Here is a 15000-nt window from a genome sequence, read left to right on the forward strand (position 1 = left end):
TGTGTCCGCGTATGTGTGTGTCTGCGTGTGTGTGTGTCTGCGTGTGTGTGTGTCTGCGTGTGTGTGTGTCTGCGTGTGTGTGTGTCTGCGTGTGTGTGTGTCTGCGTGTGTGTGTGTCTGCGTGAGTGTGTGTCTGCGTGTGTGTGTCTGCGTGAGTGTGTGTCTGCGTGTGTGTGTCTGCGTGTGTGTGTCTGCGTGTGTGTGTGTCTGCGTGTGTGTGGGGTCTGCGTGTGTGTGTGTTGCGTGTGTGTGTGTCTGCGTGTGTTGTGTGTCTGCGTGTGTGTGTGTCTTTTGTGTGTGTGTGTCTGCGTGTGTGTGTTCCCATGTGTGGGTGTGGGTGTGCTGCTGTGTTGTGTGTGTGTCTGCTGTGTGTTTCTGCAGGTGTGTGTGTGTGTGTGTCTGCATGTGTGTGTGTGTGTGTCTGCATGTGTTTCGGCGTGTGTGTGGTGTCTGCATGGTGTCGGGTGTGTGTGTGTGTCGGCGTGTTGGTTGTCTGCGTGTGGGTGTGTCTGGTGTGTTGTGTGTGGCGTGTGTGTGTGTGTGGTGTGTGGTGTGTGGTGTGTGTTTTGTGGTGTGTGTGTGTCTGGGGGTGGTGTCTGCGTGTGGTGTGTCTGCGTGTGGTGTGTCTGCGTGTGTGTGGTGTCGGTGTGTGTGTGTCTGCGTGTGGTGGTGCTGCGTGTGTGCGTGTGTCTGCGTGGGTTGTTGTGTTGGGCGGTGTGTGGGTGGGTGGGTGTTGTCTGGTGGGCGCGTTTGGGGGGGTTTGGTGGTGTGGGTCTGGTGTGTGTGGGGGGTGTGGTGTCTGCATGTGTCCGCGTGTGTGTGGAGTCCATGTAAATGAATATGTACGTGTGGGCGAAGGTATCTGTGAGTTTGATTGCATTTGCATATGTGGGCACACACACACTCATACCAATATGTATTTTTAAAAAATACACCTTTGCAATACTCTCGATGCAGCACAATATTACCATTTCACAGTCAGTATCAGATCACAAGAGAACAAGAAAAGAAAAGAAAAAAAAAAAAAAAAAAAATAAATAAAATAAAAGCAGACTTACCTTTTTAAAATGAGCTAGCATGTCAGGGGATTGCCGACACATCTCCGTTATCAGGGTGACGCCAGTAATTAACACACCTGAAGGATAACCAGAGTGTATAGTGAAAAATATTGGCCAAAGGCATGAATGAGAATGAATGAGAGTTCATTCTATCTCTCATCACTTTTTCTATGCATGACAAATAAATCTGATTGTAAATCACTATCTTCACAGAAGACCGAGATGCAGGAGAAAAAATGTAGCTCTTAGGTAAGATTGGTAATGAACAATTACTCTTTTCTATAACGACCAAATCTTCATAATAGTATATATGAAATACAATCTATTCAAAATATCATCTTTGTAAACCAATATCATATTTTGCCTTTTGATATTAAATTTTGGTAAAGCAATTCTGGCATTCTTTTGTGCAATGCAGATGATGTAACCATCACATCATGAAAAAATTTGGCTTGAGGGGCGGGTGACATGAACATCCCATCATAGGATAATTTGGCTGTGGGCCAGGGTGACGCGAACTTGACATTGTGAGCATTTCAGCTGAGGGCCGGGATGACAGAAATGACATGCCACGAGTGCACAAACCTCTGGGATTAGACTAGACTCATATGGTGTTTAGGTAGGGTTTTTTGCGTTATTTCCATTGACAAACAAATGTGGAATGCACCATCTGTGAGCCATGACTGGAAGAGCGCCAGCTCCAGGGAGCACACTATTTCCATACTCAAGATCCTATTCCTGATGGTTGTGACTGGCAGCGCAGGTTGTATTACAGAAAATTGAATATTACAAAAAAAAAAAAAAAAAAGTGACAAATACCAAAATGTTGTTTATCTAAATTATTGCTGCACTGAGTTATGGACTACCTAGAGAGATGATATGGAGTCTATGCAAGGAACAGTCTATTACCATCTGGATAAAGGAACTCAAATAACAGATACAGACAATGGAAAATGGCAAAAAAATTAAAAATAGACACTTCTGAAGTAATAGAGAAAATAAAATTGCAATGGGGAGGAATGGAGTCTTGTCACCACACACAAGTGTTCATGTGCACCCGGCCTACAAGCCGAACACTCACTATATCCCCCCTCCCCACCCCACAACCACACACATCCATATGATCTAAGCAATAAGCACTGACCGTGATTCTTTTCAGAGAGGAGGGAGCGCGTGGCTGGGAGATACATCTCCATCAGTTCTGGCACTTTGCAGATAATTCGTAATGCACAGACAGCTGCCTTTTTCCTTATATATGCATTAGATGATTTTAAAAGTCTCTCTACTTCTCCCGCTAGATCCCTTGACATTTCTGGTGAAGCAATGGCCCCGAGGGTGCAGAGCGCTAGGCCCTGGACAAACTGGGTTGATGAGTTCAGGTCACTGGAAAGTAGTAGAAGCCATTAGCATATTGGTAAAGAAGCATAAGCAGCTGTAAAAGAAATTGATAAGACACCTGAAAAATTCAACAATAACTAAGAAATAATACTTGCAATTTTTTTTATTTTTAATAAATGACTCCATGTTATTTTTTAAAATATTTTTGAAGGTGACAAGTAATGAATATAACTAAATCAATTCATAAAAATCTCACACATCCTAATATCTGACCATTCTAAATAAATGACTATCTCCTAAACACAAAAATAACAAATATATCTAAATGTAAAGGTGGGATGCTAATACAAGTTCCCCAAAACTCACTTTTTAAGAGAGTTGGTAATTAAGAGATGTACATCTTGCCGTTCATCCAGCAGAAGCATGGCACCAAGGTATCCAATACGCTTGTCTGTAAACCGGGGTGATGCTATGAGCTTCAGACACTCCATCTGCCCAAAATGTGCTGGATACCTGATAAACAATGAAAAGCGTATGAAGTGAAAATTACAGAGAAAGAGGGAAATAATATAGTTACCTTATTTACTTCATAAACATCCATTAATCTCTTATTCAACTCAAAAAAGACAGACACATACCCCAGCATGTGTATGTATAAAAGTTTTGCCACATTTCTGCATCTCCATAACAGAATCCTCTTCTCTGAATGTGAGTCGGATATATGCACACTCTCTGTTAACAACTGCTCGCTCTTCAGCTGCTGTCTTTGCCGAGCGGATCTGTCTGATGAGGTCTCGAAGGCGGATGGGGTTGGGTTGTCTCACTGTGGAACAAGTAGGATCAAATTGCAAAATAATTAAATGTGACAAATTTTCTGGTTAAACAAATGCCAGCATTGTTAAGCTGAAATTCATGCCAATGTGTCTAACTCAGGGTTAGAGAACACAGGACAACCTACATCATCCCACGCATATTAGTGTACACACAAACACATTGTTTACGGTGAACCATTAGTTACTTCATTTTACTTTATATTAAGTTATCACCAAAAGAATAAATTCATATGTATATATCTTAAGACTTAGAAATTCACTGCTAATTTGCCAAAAATATTTTACTAAACCAACATAAAAAATATTATCCTGTCCAAAGAATAACAACCTCAAAGGAAACTTTTTTTTTCTTATCTCCTTACAGGGAAGAGCCAATGAAGCAACTACATACAGATTTTAAGTCTCAACTCTAGCACATAAATGATGTAACTTTCGTTTAAGGGGGCTGGAGACACTCCTAGCTAAAATCAAAACCACTTGTAAAGTACAAGGTTTTCCAATTTTCTATGAATTCAATAAGGGCAAAATTAAATACTGGAGATACAGCCTTTTTAAAGATTCAACTTGGTTGTTGTCTCTTATTTCTTTCCCGAAATCCATGATTTTCATAAAGAGGAAGAGAGCGTATTCATAAAATCAGTAAAATATTTCATCTAATAGTAGCATATTTAAAGAAATACTCATCAAAAGTTGCACATCCAGCACCACTTGAAAATGGTCTTCGTGACTTTGGCACTGGTGGGGGTCATCAGAGCGGTACATCATTGGAAAGAGGTTTTGTTTTACCACCATTGGGTATCTCTTCTTTCCTAAATAGCCAGTTCTCGCCACTTTTGAAATATTATATCTAAGGTGGAAGTGCCACACATCTGGCTTCATAGCTTGGTTATGAAACTACTTTCTAATATATCTTTTCAGTACATATAAAATATTTTATGATGTATCATAAGTATATGGAGAGGCATACAAAATTTCTTTGCAGTGATGAGGAGGAGGAAGATGTGGTGGTTGAGGGGGAGGTAGGGAGGAGTGAGCCACAACTCCCACCCAAGTGGAGCATCGCTTCCAAAGTTTTTTTTTTTTTTAATATACTTCAAAGTTGATTTCCAGTAGTCTTAGGCATTAATTTTTTTTTTTTATCCACTTTGATTGTAAAAACACAGGGCACCAGCACAAAAAATGCAAATACTGTGAACTAAAATGTTGATGAAATGGCAACCACCACATAGCCAAGAGTCACAATTCGTTGCTACCATATGTACGGAAATATCTTCTAAATACATTACAAACAAAGGCTATTCATCTGAAGTAAAAAATTAGTTAAATTACTTTTATCCTGCATACACAGTAGATCCGAATCCCAAAGCCCCTTATTGGTGCAGATGGATCTTGTCCCTTTAATCTGCTCTATACATTTACATCGTATGCAACAAAACGAAACATTGGTTGGGGATAACTTGCAGATGGTATATGAAGATTTTGAGCATATATTTAATCTCCCCCCCCCCCCCAAGTGTCATCAGCCTCCTTAAGCACACACTAGTCCTGAACGAGACCACGACTCTCTACTGATCCCCGCATCCATAATGCAAAGAGAAAAAACAAAGTCAACACACCATGCTGTAAGTTCAAGGCTGGAGAAGCTAGAACTTAGTTATGCAACAGAAATGCAACCTTAACATTAATGTTAGTTAATCATTACATCACACCCAAAATATACATAAGTGATCTGAACTGTTATATTAACATTTAAGCTTTCTTAATAATAGCTTCTGCCCAATATTCACAATCACTTCCATTATACGCAAGTGGATAAAGATATGTCTAAAGTCATCTTCCTACTGCTTCTCCTGCCAGCTGCAAGCTTCCTACTTCTAAATCTGGGTTATCACACAAACTTGGGTTTCGAATATGGAAAAAATAAAATAAACATATAAAAGTAAAAAATCAAGTAAGACCAAACCCACTGCTAAAACTATCATATGTTGTCTTTAAACCTTTGTCATAGGCTACCCTGACCGAGGACCCCGAGCGTATCTCCACCAGGTCAACAAGAGTCCAACCTATTGAGGAACAAGTGGACACTGTTAGTGCCATCCAGTGCAAAGCCAGATTATTCGCACTGCCTCTGCAGTTGCAAGCAAGCTCTTTCATATTCTCAAGCATATTTCATTCTTTATCTTCAACTGTTATTGCCATACCAACAAAACATGCAGCTGTTTGTAACACCTGTAACATATATTCCAATTACTCCTAAAGAGGGTTTCATGACATGGATATTTCTAATTTTCTTTGAAATAAGGCTGCATATGTGACTCTTATGACAGAAAGGTCAGGTGTATAGCTTAAAACTGCTTCTCAACTATTCTTTTAAACATTAGCATGATTCTTTAATGTTCAATACGACTCTCAAATCACTTTATGGAAACTCTATAGTATAGTAATTGAAAAATATACCCCATCATCAAATTCTTCGTCTCAAGAATTCACTTGATTTAAATGCTTTTTAAGCAAGATAAAGCATCACCTAATGTTATTGGATTATGATGGATTTTCATTTCAAGACCAAAGATACTATACATACTAGTAACTTTGTACATGAATAAAAACAATGTTCCATTATTATATGAGCTTTAAATTCCTCTTTCTACATCCAAACTAATCCAAAATTTACACAAAAACTGTGTATAAATTCATATTTATAGAAATAAACACAATCACCACAAAAAATTCCCTAAATCTTGTTTCGTTTAGAGAGCAAGAAAAAAAAATCCCATCAGTTAAAACTTCGAGCCAACAAGAATGAAATGAACGGGCAAATAAAGCAGGTCTTAGCAAGAATTTCTTTCAAGTGAGCTGGCTGATACAGGTTCCAGGTGCAAAAGGTTCACTTGCTGCCTCCATCTAAATTCCCTGACTCTTACTTACCTTTGGCCAATCCTTCTGAAAGGCATTTCAGTATAATGAGCTAATCTGTACAATTCACAAAAGGGCTAATACTTTATATGATACTTTGGTTCAGTCTAATTCTAAGAATCTATATAACACAAAGTTTCATATATCAAGCTATTATTCTAATCAATGACTCTATATACTATGATAATAATTCACTTTGGATTCTAAATCTAGCAGCAACTAGTGAAGCCACAATTCACCTGGACCCAATCCACCTGCCCCCATGACAGCACAGCAGTACAGATATGCGTGGGTTGCGAGGGTCCCAAACGAGAGGGTCTACGTACCTTTTTCATAAACCTCCTTACCTTTCTCCACCGCATCATTGATCACCTGTTTTATGCTCGACATCTTGCCGAGGCTGTTGGTAGAAAACCTCTGGTTAGCAATGTAATGGCATAAGAATTGATATTCAAAATGACTATTTATCCAACAAGTGAAACATATCAAACTCAGAAAATTACCCTTTACTTGTAATCCTGCATTTAAAAACAAACTACTTGTAGTTATGAATTATTTTTTCTTTTTTTCCACTAAGAAAATAAAAACAAAGTAAACATTCTCCTGAACTGAAACACTGTTCTGAAAATAATTAGCTAGTCTATGCAGCACTAACAAAAGAGTTAATCCTACAAGATAACCACATAAACAATCAAAAGTTTTAAAATAATGCTGTTGCTCTAAATATTTATCAAATGCAGCATTACTTCTTATAAACTGGGTGACGTTGAACAGTGCAAGAAGTTCAGCTAAACAATTTTATTTAACAATGTATTTTCCCTTTTCCTTTCACCCAATATGATCATGGGGGATTCTTCCTTGCTAAGGAATCCAATTCTGACAATCACAATAAGGGATATACAAGAGGGTATTATCATTAAACTGGTATATCAAAACTACCCATACACAAGCAATACCACCACCAAATTTCAGGTAAATACTAAATGGACCAAATGCAAGTGATGGTCTCCCTGAATCATGGATTACCACTCAAGGAAATTTGTCCCAATTACCTGTGAAACTGCTTTGAGACTTGCCAGATAAGGGAATACCAAATGTGCCAATGGAAGTATTCCTAAATGCTGATTCCAGCTTGCTGGCTGAGAAACTAACAGAATACAGAATAGATCACCTCAGAAATGCTGGAAATGGGAAGAGCATAGTAAGGTGATATAACTCCTATAAAAATCATGAAGTAGCCTAGAATAAAATTACATAAATGTTTGTATATGGTCATCAATGTCACACTAAAAACATTCCAACTGACAACTTAAAAACTACCATCTTTCAAATAGCAGATTAATGTTATACAAAACAGTCTGGTCTATCTGGTTTCATAGTAAGCTGCTATCTTCTACCGTCTGTTAAAATATTTTGGCAGAAAAAAAAAAAAAAATGCTTATAACTGTTAATTTAACCTCTGATGATCTTGATGAATCTACATGAAGTGCAACAACAAAGGACCTACAACAGTGCCTGTTATGTCTACTTTTTGTTATCTATATGTAATTACAGTTGCACTTCTCAAATTTGATTATATGTACTCATTTAATATATGATCTGCAAAGACAACTGCAAACTTCTGATTCAATAACAATTATTTGATCCTATTACCAAAAAATATCCCCTCCTCGTTTTCCAAAAGTGATGACGCCCCCCCATGAGAAGGACAGTGGGAAACAGGCTCTTCCTGTTTCTCAAACAATATCAACAACAGGAAGTCAGTATTTTTCAGTAAGGACAGTTAAATGCTTTACATGTCACACTTACAATTTGATAACCACAGACAGTGCTAGGATGTTGGTCTATCATATAACTTCAAGACTCATTTCATAACCATGGGGCAAGCAAGTGAAAAAAAATATATTCAATTTAAAAGTAGAACAGGTATGGCATGTAAAATTGTCAACACTAACCAGATAATTGAATATAAAGTTGTAAAACTGGAACATAATATGGAACAAGGAAGGAAGGAAGGAAGGAAGTAGTATTCATTCATTATCATAATATTTGGCACTAACTCAGTATTCCTGGAATATGGAATATTTAGCAAAATGGGGAGCAAATTTATTAGATAAATGTATCATGAGAAAAATGCATTCAAGGGTACAATCAAAAACTAGTTTCTTCCAGGTACTCATATTGTGTCAGATCGCTCTTTGTACAAGAACTTCTAGCAATATCTAATCATTCCTACGAAAGACCCCAGACTTGCCCAACATGTGTACCTTTGGAATATGTCTACATTTCTTTGTAGTGTTGTAATGAGTTAATTCACATAATACTTTGTGGGGAGCTGACAAGGAGAAGTCCCCCTGTAAAACTGCCTTTGGTCTGGTATTGTATGGCTTCCTTGATTAGCACAGTACTGTCTGTAATATAGTGTTTAGCAACTGTTTAAAGTGGTGAGGACCTAAGAAAAGTATTTTTTCATGATACCCTACTTATGTTTTTTTTTTGTTTTTTTTTACTTCATTACCCTCAGATTTATCCACACCTTCAGAGCCCTTCTCACCCCCAGATGATGTTTCAGCCCTAAACATACAAGGTACCAGCAGTGCCTTTCAAAATGGGGCTCTTTCTCATGATTATATTGGCTGTGTTTAATCAACTCCAATCAAAACTCAAGGTGAATCTGTAATGGAATGCGTACACATGACAGTAGCAGTGTGTTCAGTAAGAAACATGGTCAAAAAGAAAACATAGCTATAGTGTGAATTTAAAAAGAACGTAACATTTCAAACTTATCAAGAGTTTCTAACCAGATGAAACTAATACTCAAAATGGCCACTATGCCTTTCAAACTTTGGCAACACTGCATATGAGGGCATGCATATTCAAAGGTGTCCTCAGAGAGATATATATATATATATATATATATATATATATATTTATATATAAATTGGTCTGAGAAAATGCCCTTATATATTCATGTGTAACAGAGCTTGAGTCCTTCCTTAAATGATAACAAACTGCTAGAGGTTTACAAGAATAACTTACAGGATATACCAGTATAGGTTTACTACCATTTGCCGGAGTGAAAAAAAAAGTAGTAGCATGTACATCGGTGGCAGACATGTAGATGTCGTGTAAAATTTACTTTCCTACCAATAGTAATGTAAGTTAATATATTCAAGAAGAAATAATGACAAATTACCATTTTGAGCAAAAATATAGCGCAAGAAAACAGTACATGGATTTTAGAAGCCAGGGAATTATAAAATATCTTTATTTAATGACATAGCTGCTGTACATTGAATAAAGAAGACATAAAACATTAATTTAATAGATGCAGTCAAGTCATCACCATTGCCTATGTTTCTTAGGCACTCCTGCAAAGAGCAACATACCTCCACTACATATTACAGCATGACAAGAGCTCAGACTAGTAACTTCCTTGATGAGATTTTGCCAGGTAGGTCTACAAACCATAAACAAAAGTCATTAAGGCAATGCACAAGCTTTAAGACCTCTCTCGCTCATTTATTGTTGGATAAAGCATCAATCTACACTCGTATCTCCCAAGAATGTACATGGAAGAGATTACCTTTTACTGTATCACAATACTGTCTAAATTAGAAGCCAAGGCAATTACTTGGCACTATGCCACTAACAGGTTGGAAGTGATACTGTAGGCCTTCTATCACTAATCACAGTATACTGAAGATGATATGGTTAGAACAGAGCCAATATGATTACATGAAAAAATGAAAACCTCTGCAGTTTATCAAGATTTACTGAAGGTCTCAAGTTGTAATGTAAAATTACGGTTTCCATTTTTTAAGTTATTACAACTGTCATAACAAAATAGTAATTATCCAGAAAACCACAATGCTTTGATCAAGTAAAACAAACAATCATCATAAAGAACACACAGCACTGAAAGGTATAACAAAATCATAATACAGCCAGTGTAATGCCAATTCTACAACCACTTCTCAATGTCAGTGGATCTTTTCATCAAGCCATGCCAAAACCTCTATGGCACAGTAAATAGTAAAAAATATATATATATATATATAAACATAAATAAATAAATAACAATCCAAAATGATACACTCTGGCAGGTTTCGACCTTGTACAGTGCATGTCAAAATTCCATCTATCCAGAATGCATGCTGTGGCAGTTTGCTGGCATTGGCATCAGTGTCATGCAGAGGCCGGGGCATTGCTTGATGAGGTCCTGTTCTGGATAATCCCAAGAGATACATTTTGTGAATCCAATGATCAACTTGTTTTCACACTGTTTACCTTTACCTAAAGTACGCCAGATGAAAGAAACAAAAAAAAACAGTTATATTAATCAATTATTTTTCTCTTGAATCTTTTGATGGTATGGGTAAGAAGAGAAGCTAAGCCATCACCACAACTCAAGTAACACCTAATACAAAATTAATGAAATGACATTTACAAAAAGGTACCTTATCTAATTTGGGGGTCTCCCAACCCAAAACACCTGTTATCAAGGAGAAATGTCATCACAAAGGGATCCCAGACTAACAACATCAAACGCAAACAATCAGATTCACTATCACTTCAGTTATTCTAGAGTTTGTGTGTTATCAAACAACTAGGTCACATTACATGACATTTAACACATCATCACATCATCACAACGTCATGGTGACCTTAACCCGCCTCAAACTGGTTTAACACAACACCACCAAAACTTTCAGAACTTTGTCATAGGCCTATGCAACTCTAGGGTGCATAGGCCTATAAGGATCTCTGACAAGAGGAAATTCCTTAAAAGTTTGGAATCTTCGGAGAAAATGTCAAGAAACTCGGGACAGGTGTGAATAACACGCTCTCCCTCCCTATTTGCCAAATCCCTGTTCCACTCTCACGAAACAAGGGGCACAAGCGAGGAGGAAGAGAGAGAGCAAAGGGTGATAATCGAGGGACATACGACAGAGCCTGAATATGTTGACAGGGTCCGACTTGGCTCAAAATGGCAGCTCACGAACCCAGCCTTCCAACTCACACCCTGGCCCTGCCCTTCCCACGCCCTACCCCGCCCTCGTTCGCCCAAGGAGTGGCACCCACAACCGTCACGACCCGGTCCGTGCCCCGTGACCCTACCTGGGGTGACCTGAGGCGTAGTGCAAAGGGATTTAGTGAGGCATCTGAGGCCGCGCTCCTGTCATCTGTGTTTCCGGCAAGGTGGAACTGCCCGCACTGCCATCTCGCGGCCGACGGGGAAGGCGACGGAAAACGGGAAGAGAGGGGGGACTCGGCCCTTTCAGGAATTTCGGTTTCTCGGTATGAATATTTCAGTGAGGACTAAACCTATTTTTTAGATTTAAATTTAATGAAATGATAGTGAAATCATGTTGAAATCAGAGTGAATACGGTTTTTGTGTTTGATGTTGTTAGTCTAGGATCCCTTAGTGATGACATTTCTCTTTTTTTATTCATTTTCTTGAAATTGTTAAAATTTATTTTATATTTCATCATGTTCCCTCTAACAGCGGAGAAGGAAGGAACTCGGTTCATTAAGATTTTTAGTTTCTCGTTCTGTTTATATCAGTGGGTCTTTTTTTTATCATCACGCCCCCTTTGGTAGCTGGTCCTTTCCTCCCTCCCCCACCCGGCCCCCGCATTTTCCATAAATGATTAAAACTTCTTCCCGAATTGAAACGAAGAACTGAACCCTAACATAATTAGAGAAAATCCTTTTTTTTCGTCTCTGAGTTTAAGGACCCCATTTTTATGGACGTATCTCTGAATCTAAACGTCTTTGCTTCTGTCCAGTGTCATTATTATCTATTATTATCATTATCTGTTATCATTATCATCATCATCATCGTCATTATCATTATTATTTCTTTTAGTAGTAGTTGTATCTCTATTATCACAATAATAACAATAATGATAATAATAATAATAATAATAATATATTATTATTATTATTATTATTATTATTATTATTATTATTATTATTATTATTATTATCATTATCATTATTATTATTATTATTATCATTATCATTATTTTTATTATTATTATTATCATCATTATCATTGTCATTATCATTATTAGCGTCATTACTATTATTATTATCATTATTATTTTTATTATTATTTTTATTATTATTACCATTATCACTATTATTATCATTATCATCACTATTATTATTATTACTATCATTATATCCATCTTTATTACTATTACTATTATCATCATCATTGTTATTGTTGTCATTATTATTATTTTTATTATTATTATTATTATTACTATTATTATAATCATTATCATTGTTATTATCATAATTGTTATTGTAGTGGTTATGATCATGATTATGATTATCATTTTTATCATATTTTTGTTATCATTATAATTGTGGTTATCAATACTGTCATTGTTATGATTATTATCATGATGATGATGATGTTTATTATCATTATCGTTATTATCAGTGTTATTATTATTATTAGTAGTAGTAGTAGTAGTATTAGCAGTAGTACTATCTTCATGATTATCATAATTATTATAATTTTTATCATTATCGTTATCATCTTTATTATTGTAGTTGTTATTATTATCATCACTATCATTATTGTTATTATCAATTTTATTGTCATCGTATCATTATCATCATTTATCATTGTCAGTGTTTTTTTATAATTATCTCATCATTGTCATTATTATTACCATTATCATTACTTTTATCATTATCGTTATTGACATCATCATCATAATCATTATCATTATAATTATCATCATAATTATTATTATCATTATCATTATTATTATCATCAATATTAATAACATTATCATTATTATTACTATTATTAAATATTATTATTATTAGAGAAAGAGAGAGAGAGAGAGAGAGAGAGAGAGAGAGAGAGAGAGAGAGAGAGAGAGAGAGAGAGAGAGAGAGAGCCATACTGTATGTATGTTTGTATGTATGTATGTACATAAGTATGAGTTTTACCTTTCTCGTTTCTTTACCACGTAATACATAAAAAGTAATGCTGACGTACGCGATATTCCAAGGCATATATTCCTTCGCTCTTTCCTCTTTTGTTCGATATGAACGCAAATAGAAACCTTATGTGATACGATACCCTTCGTGGTGAGTTGCACGTTCCGTCTTTCGCCTGTCTACAAAATTCTTCCCTCCTGATGGCTTATCATGTCTTGAATTAATTATACTTTTATTGAGTGTTTTACTTAGTTTCTTTTCCTTTCCTCCCCTATCATTTTAAAGTGAATTATCCCGATTCACTATCTTGGGGATCAAAAGCATGTAAGGTTAATCATAAAAAAATATATATACTTTTTCTTCAAGCATTTACACGTTATTGATAGCTACATGGCGTGAGAGTGTTGGCAACCGCCATGAATAGGATATCCCCCTTTTTTGTAAAATATATAAGAATATATATACTAGCAACATCATACTAATGAAATACTTATTTGTCCGAAAGTGAGAGTGCCACAGCATAAATCACAAGGCAAAATCACTAAATAAAAAAAAGATTTAAAAAATAAAGATAAAAATACCTCGGGGAACCTTTCCTGCATCTCATTCTCGGTAATAAGCAGGCGTTCCTGAAAGATATAATGCATGAATAGCCACGCCAAGGAAATATATAAGGCGTATATAGAAAAAAATATATATATATTTACATATATATACATACATACATACACACACACACACACACACACACACACACACACACACACACACACACACACACACACACACACACACACACACAACAAATATATATATATATATATATATATATATATATATATATATATATATATACATACATACATACCAGAGGAGGAAAAAAAATTACCCGAAGAAACATGATAATTTTTATTTGCATGTTCTAACCATAAATAAATACGGCAATTTAATTTTAAAGTGATTATGATGGACCTGTAAATTGGAATTGGTTATGAGAATGGTAAGATTGAATGCGTTGGGCACAAGTAATGTCAACACTGCCTTTGTGTGATCGCTCCGGTCGCTAAAATATGAGAGCGGTGCACACGTTTTGAACAACTTATTAGCAAAATTGCAGGCTCAGTAATTTTTCTTTCTTTTACCAGCGTTCAGGCGAACTGCCTACTATGTACGAACCGGTATGTTGCAGTTATCCGAATAACTCTGTGCAATTACCTCATCAAAACTTATTGGGCGAGAAGGAGGGTGGGGGGTAGCATGCATCATACTGTAGGGCTTGCCTAGGACGATGAACAGTTGAACACCCTGGTGCCGACCCTGATAATGGTACCTCAAGGCAAGGTCAATAAACATAGACCTTGCCTCTCGACCCTTCCACTGGTGCCTTTTCGGCGTATCTCAGCCACAAGGTGACGCTGTACGGTGCATAGGGCTAGAGATTATTTGGGTGTACTGTAAAAAGGCATAATTAATAAAAAGTAAAACTGCTTATGAGGTACGTCACTAAGGCTTTCCTACAAATCTTAAATATTTAAAGCACCATGTGCTAGAGTGTCGTAACCCAGACTGAACCGGTACTCTCAGGTACTCCCATCCCTAGGTATCCTATACACGTGCTAATACTGCTTGATGATTAATCCAGTGCTGATTATACCAATGCTGTGAGTGGCAGTACTGGTGGCGATATCAGAATAACAAAAAGTGATACTGATAATGATAACAATAACAAGGATAACCATGGCTACAATGGCAATTGGTTAAAAATATTACCAATAATGATTAGAACAATTAAAATATAAATGACACTACTGATAATAATGATAATGATGATGCCTTAAATCGTTTTTAAAATGATGATATTAACAGCAATATTGGTAATGATAAT

At 36.4% G+C, this 15000-nt stretch overlaps 1 protein-coding gene across 1 annotated transcript in view; it reads right to left on the reverse strand.

The window, feature by feature from the left end:
- LOC119584238 (AP-1 complex subunit gamma-1-like) overlaps positions 1–11389 on the reverse strand; it is a 40457-nt gene extending 29068 nt beyond the window's left edge. The window contains 7 exon segments of the mRNA XM_037932750.1: positions 1059–1135; positions 2203–2441; positions 2763–2909; positions 3035–3081; positions 3083–3219; positions 6472–6545; positions 11267–11389. Of these exon segments, the coding sequence (XP_037788678.1) occupies positions 1059–1135; positions 2203–2441; positions 2763–2909; positions 3035–3081; positions 3083–3219; positions 6472–6535 (711 nt within the window). The 5' untranslated portion in view covers positions 6536–6545; positions 11267–11389.
- Between the last annotated feature and the right edge of the window lie 3611 nt (positions 11390–15000).

The sequence above is a fragment of the Penaeus monodon genome, chromosome 18, assembly GCF_015228065.2.
Source record: "Penaeus monodon isolate SGIC_2016 chromosome 18, NSTDA_Pmon_1, whole genome shotgun sequence".
NCBI classification, from domain to species: Eukaryota; Metazoa; Arthropoda; class Malacostraca; order Decapoda; family Penaeidae; genus Penaeus; species Penaeus monodon.